At 41.6% G+C, this 5,711-nt stretch overlaps 1 protein-coding gene across 1 annotated transcript in view; it reads left to right on the top strand.

Annotated features, from left to right (window-relative positions):
* Positions 1-1,302, top strand: part of nalf1a (NALCN channel auxiliary factor 1a) — a gene marked incomplete at both ends in the record, with an annotated part of 28,617 nt that extends 27,315 nt beyond the window's left edge. Inside the window, one exon of the mRNA XM_083680427.1 lies at positions 1,004-1,302. Coding sequence (XP_083536553.1) covers positions 1,004-1,302 — 299 coding nt within the window. The remainder of the gene's footprint in view (positions 1-1,003) is intronic.
* Between the last annotated feature and the right edge of the window lie 4,409 nt (positions 1,303-5,711).

Raw genomic sequence — 5,711 nt, 5'->3', positions numbered from 1 at the left:
TGACCCCTAACTCTAACCTTAACCATAGCCCTAGCTTATGCCTTACCATAGAGTAAAACTAAATACCTACTTGATGACTCAATCAATTCTAATGTTATGAAGCCAATTTTGACTTTGCAGCATGGCCAAGGAGTGGGATTTTGTCTCCCACGGGGCTACAGTAACGGTTCAATATTTGTGGTTTCATACTGATCTACACCAACACCAACATCACATCTTCTGCCCTGTTGGTCCCGAATCGGGATTGGATCACATTGGGGTCTGAAAACATGCCTTCTCTACACCAGCCGTGAAGTTTGGAGGATTTAAGTACTATTATTATCACATAATTTGAGATTCCTTAATTACTTATGCATCAGTGCTTAAATGGAGGCTTTTAAGATGTATTTTTTTCCTGTTCATTTGAAGTCCTCATTAGTGACTACTCATTAGTAGTGGCATGTCCTTAGAGAGCTGATATAAGCATAGAATTTGAATTGTATGGATATAAGGCATGATGTCATCACAGTGCGGGGTTATTCTAGAAGGTCACTCCCTTCTTCTTTCAGAGTGAGTTCAGTTCAAAGTCATTATTAGGTTGTGACATGATATAAGCATGAGCAAAGTAGATTTGCTTCGGATGAGTATGTCCATGGCCTTGTTACTTTTTATAACAACACTTATTAAATATTTTATTATGATTTCTGTGGTAAAACTGGACATCAACAACATTTTTAAATCATAATTATATGTGTCATTAGTGGTGAATGAATGATACATGAAAAGCAAAACATCTATCAAGGATATCAACTGCAAATCTATAGTAAAGCACTAGCCTGGTCACTCCAGATCTGTTAGTGCTATATCATGTTTGGCATGACACCTACAATTGGCTTGTAGCATAAACAGATCTGGGTAACCAGGCCTCTGATTCATTCTCATCCATGGCTCTTTATTCATAAAACTGTAAGCTTATTGTGGGACGTCTGTGTGTTGTGTTCACCCTGTCCTCTGGGTTTGGCAGGGCTTTTAGCGGACCACCAGTTGGACAGCGAATCAGAGTGCTGTGATATCCGGTGGCACCCAAAACCAGACAACCGTTCTGGTGGAACGCTGAAAAGAACTCCTCCCTCCTGTCACCACCAGGAGGCGTCGGTCAGCTCCGATGCCTCTCCCAGACTGTGCAGCGGCAGGCTGAAGCTATGCCTGCTGGTCCTCGTTCTCCTACACACTGTTGTCACCATCACTGCATCACACAATTCTACGGGGGTGGGCTTGGCAGCCATTTTCCCACTGGAAGAGAGCACCTCCACCGAAGAGTGATGGGACATTCTCCTATTGGGTGTAATCTGGTTATGAGCTGGCAAAGAAAAAAATCTTTTGAGGGAGGATATTTCCTCTTGGCTCCAACCCAACCTGGTCCAGAAACATCCTGGAATGTCCTTACAATCTCCTGTCCATGCCACATCGTGCACAGGAAGTGGGAGGGATATTACTGGGAGCAGAGGATGCTGGGATTAGTAGTCAAGTAGATGCAGAAGGGTTGAGACGTGAGAAGGGGCCACATATCACAGCCCAAAGGACTGACACCTCACTACGTTTTCTAAACCTGTTCACTGTTTGAGTTTGTTTCACCTGGATGTATTGTATCATTTTCCCCTTCCTCTCCTTGTTCAGTTGAGTCTGTGGAGTTTTGGAATGTGAATGGATTGTCTTAGAGTATAAGAGGCAAATATTGAAAAAGGTGTAGCCAATCTTTATGTGTTTTTATACATTCCTATTTACCCTTGGAGTTTTCCTGCTTTTGAGGGACGGCCAGATGGTTGTGATTCTAACAATACTCCAACCCATACACACTCATAGAGAGATTGAGTATACACATAGAGATACCTCCGGTTCACTTGTGAAGTTAATGTCCTGGATGTGACATAGTCAGAGCAATGTGTTTGCACAGTTCCACGGAATCATTTGTAACAGGGTCCAAAAGAGGACAGTATAATGTATATGAACATACACAGCCAGGGAACAGTTAACGTAAACAGCATATCAAATATAAGCTGTGGTATAGTACATCAAAGGTGTCTTTTCATTGCAAGGTTATACATATAGCTAAGATTCACCATGGAAGGTCTCAGTGCAGGTCTTGTCCCTGGGCGTGACAGGGCTTAACTGTCCACACCATGCAGCCACGTTATTTTTGCCAAGCTCGTCCCCACTATGTGTATCTGATGGGTCCCAAAGGGGCATTGATTCAGTGAAGCTCAATTTACCTCAAACCTAGTGCCCTGTTGGGTTTAACAAGCAGTGCATCACAGTCCAGCGCATCACAGTGCATCACATCATAGTGTGCACTACTGCCTCTCTTCATGGAGGATGAGAGGGGTCACAAAGGGACACACTGGACCTCAGAGACACAATGGAATATAGTATTTATGTGGAAAATCATTGTGGAGTAGTGGACTAGACATGATCAATCATGCCCCTCCTTTTGTCTCTACTTGACCTCATTGTGACCAGGATAATCACCTTGTATCTTACACAGAGCAAAGGGCTTAGCAAGTGTTAGCATGAGGGGAAGGAGTTCTCAAAGGGCTGATTCTACATTTCCTTCTGCTTGTATGACTGCTGCTATACCGGTACTCATTGAGACACAATAGAGAAAGAGGCAACTTATGTTTGACCTTGTGCATTTGACCTTATGCACCACAGTTTTACCCTACTGTTAAACAGGGAAGTGCACATTCTACTACCTTTGATTGTTCTACGCATACACATATTCACCAGTGGTGGAATGACATTGAGGTCAACAGTGTTTGCACATGCAGACATTCTCTGGAAGGTCAAGATACAATATGTGTGCTTTAGCCTTCTTACATCTATTCTGATCCACTTCACCTTGGTTTTCTTGTAAGGTTGATTTTCCTCACAGAAATCCATAGAAGATAACATTGAACTTTCGTCTTTGTGAGCAACCCAACTTTATTGTTTCCCTCAAATTTACAGTACCCCCCGAAGGCAGGAGTGGAGGTAACCCTTCGGTCATCACTAGATGGCCATTTTGCAAAGTATGAAGTGCTAATAGTACTACTCTCCAAAAATCTGATTTTTAACCACAACCTTTACACTAAATTAATACCAAATAACTAATTTACTTGCTAATTGATTTGGATGAGATTTTGAAGTTTGACTCTGCAGAATGGCCATCTAGTGAAAACCCCTCTCAGTATAAATAATCCCTCCTACCATCCTGTAACCCCACCTCCAAACATTCATGATCTGAATCCTGTGGATCTATGCAGATGTCCTCTCCCTGTCCTTTTGGTTGTAAATATGTCCTAAAGAAGTGGGATCTTAAGATGGCTGCCTCTTTGAGATCTTGCTCTGGTTTCTGTTAGTAACTCCCTCTGTTTGTTTCAGTTTGTTTTTTCAGTTTGTTTTAAGCTGCATTTTCTGTTGTAAATGTCTCCAGCGATGAACGTTGATCAATATGAATGAGAAGGTGAGAGAACATGTGAGATAGTTGTTTACAAGAAAATAATGGAAATTATGGTGGAAATTATGATAAAAAAGGTAAAACATATACATAGATAAATGATTAATATAATGTTGTCATATTGTCACATTATAGATGCTTTAGTTTTCAATGATCTTTTTTTCTTTTTACAAAAGACTTTGATGAGATAATTTCTAATGCGTCACACAAGTCATGATCTTTTTTGAACGAAAGACAAATACAGCCACATTTATTAAGATTTTGATCAAAAGAAAATAAATAGAAATTATGTTAAACATAACTCTTGTCTGCTTTTATTTGGGACTCAGCTGGTGTTTGCATGGTTCACCGACAATATGGTACCATTATGGATGTGTTTTCTATCTTTTCATGAAAACACATTCACAATATCCTCACTGTCATTTGAGGTGAGTAAACACAAGGGGGTGTATGACTCCTGAGCCATCTGATAACTTTGCAGGATATATAATTCCGGCTGTGTACATATTGGCTGCTATAGATAGGTCTGAATCTGCCAAGAACATGTACAAAAGGAACATGTTTGAATATTAATTTCTAAACACTACACTGCTGTAAAATCTAAATGTTCAAGTGGATGCTACAGTGGTACTCCACAGAGTTGCTGAATGTCAAAATTCAAAAATTAGGACACACTCCAGAAAATGACTTTGTTCAGATAACCCTAACCCGTAAGATAGGGTTAGAGTTAGGGTTAGGGTTAGGGTTAGGGTTAGGGTCAAGGTTAAGAATTGTTTTAAAATGATGAATCAGGCCTGTTGTTTTTGACAAGTACAGGTCCTCCATGGTTAGCTGATGAGACAATCATTCCTGTGTCCCCAAAGGGATATGAGCCAATCATCCGGTCTGTTCTATTGCCGGTTACCAGAGACTGTCCTGCTGTGTCACGAGTGTGCTAAAAATAGCAGGTCAACTATGACAACCATAGAAGGGTGATAGTCAGTTCCTGCACAGTCCTAGTACTTGGTACAGTACTGAAGCTTCCAAGAACGCAACACAGAAGCCAATTGCTGTATTGAGAGGAACAAAGCATTGAGAGGTGTGAGAGGTCCAACATCTTGTCCATTATGGTATCAGGAATGTGACCTTCCAAAATGGAGGTCCCCAAAGAGACTCTAATTAAGGCAGACAGAACAGGAACATTTGGGGACTACTATTCTTTGCTCACCCCAAGAAAGAAGGCTTTCCCTCCCCTCAGCACTGTGGTAAGAGTGTCCCACAACATTGCATTTGTGACTTGTGTCACTTTTAAAACACTAAGGCCAATAAGAGAGTTAAACTGTGCACAGTCGATTTCCTAGAAGACTGTGGAGATGACAACATTGTGGGTCAACTGTTTTACCCATCAATACTTATGGATTATGTAATGACTGGGCCTGCAAGCTTCCTGTTCCGTCATACTTCTCTTGTCTCCCATAAGTAACCTCAGTCAGATACAAACTCAGAGATTGCTGATAGTTTGCAATGTTACCTCCATGTACCCATACAGTATAGTATATGGCCACATCAAACTTGGCCAGTCTACAACTCTCCACCACAAGGTGTCACTACGTAGCCACTGCATAGCCACGGTACCAGGCGACATGTGGAGTTGCAGTCAAGCACAGCACAGCACAGCACAGCACAGCACAGCACAGCACAGCACAGCACAGCACAGCACAGCACAGCACAGCAGAGCACAGCAGAGCACAGCACAGCAGAGAACAGCACAACTCTATAAGCCTCACCCTTCTCAATCTACATATAGTCAGACAAACACATGCATGATTATGTTAGCGTCATGTAGGCAGAAAGGACTCATAATCAGGCAAGTCGTATAGTTATGTAGTGTGAAGCGTTATTTCTGTAAGCCCATTTGGATTCTGATGTTCACACATACCATATTTTGGCCACTATGACAAATAGGTTCAATTAGGGGTCGTTTATTATTGACATACAATTAAAATCCAGGTTTTGCTTAACACCAGCACCTTAACACCAGCACCTTAACACCAGCACCTTAACACCAGCTATCTGATCACATTAGATTGAGTAATGCCATGGTATAGTATCTGCAAACACTACAGATGATAGTGTACAGACAACTGACTGAATATTAGAGTACATTAAGAAGCTGGATCTAACCCAACATATTATTCAGAACCCACAGCCCTTCAGGATGTGTGACCTCCTACACACCATCAGATGTCCAGTCAAGCAG

Source organism: Argentina silus, assembly GCF_951799395.1.
Source record: "Argentina silus genome assembly, chromosome: 11".
Lineage (NCBI taxonomy): Eukaryota > Metazoa > Chordata > Actinopteri > Argentiniformes > Argentinidae > Argentina > Argentina silus.
The sequence above is the reverse complement of the archived record's forward strand: the minus strand, read 5'-3'. Positions and strand labels throughout refer to the sequence as shown.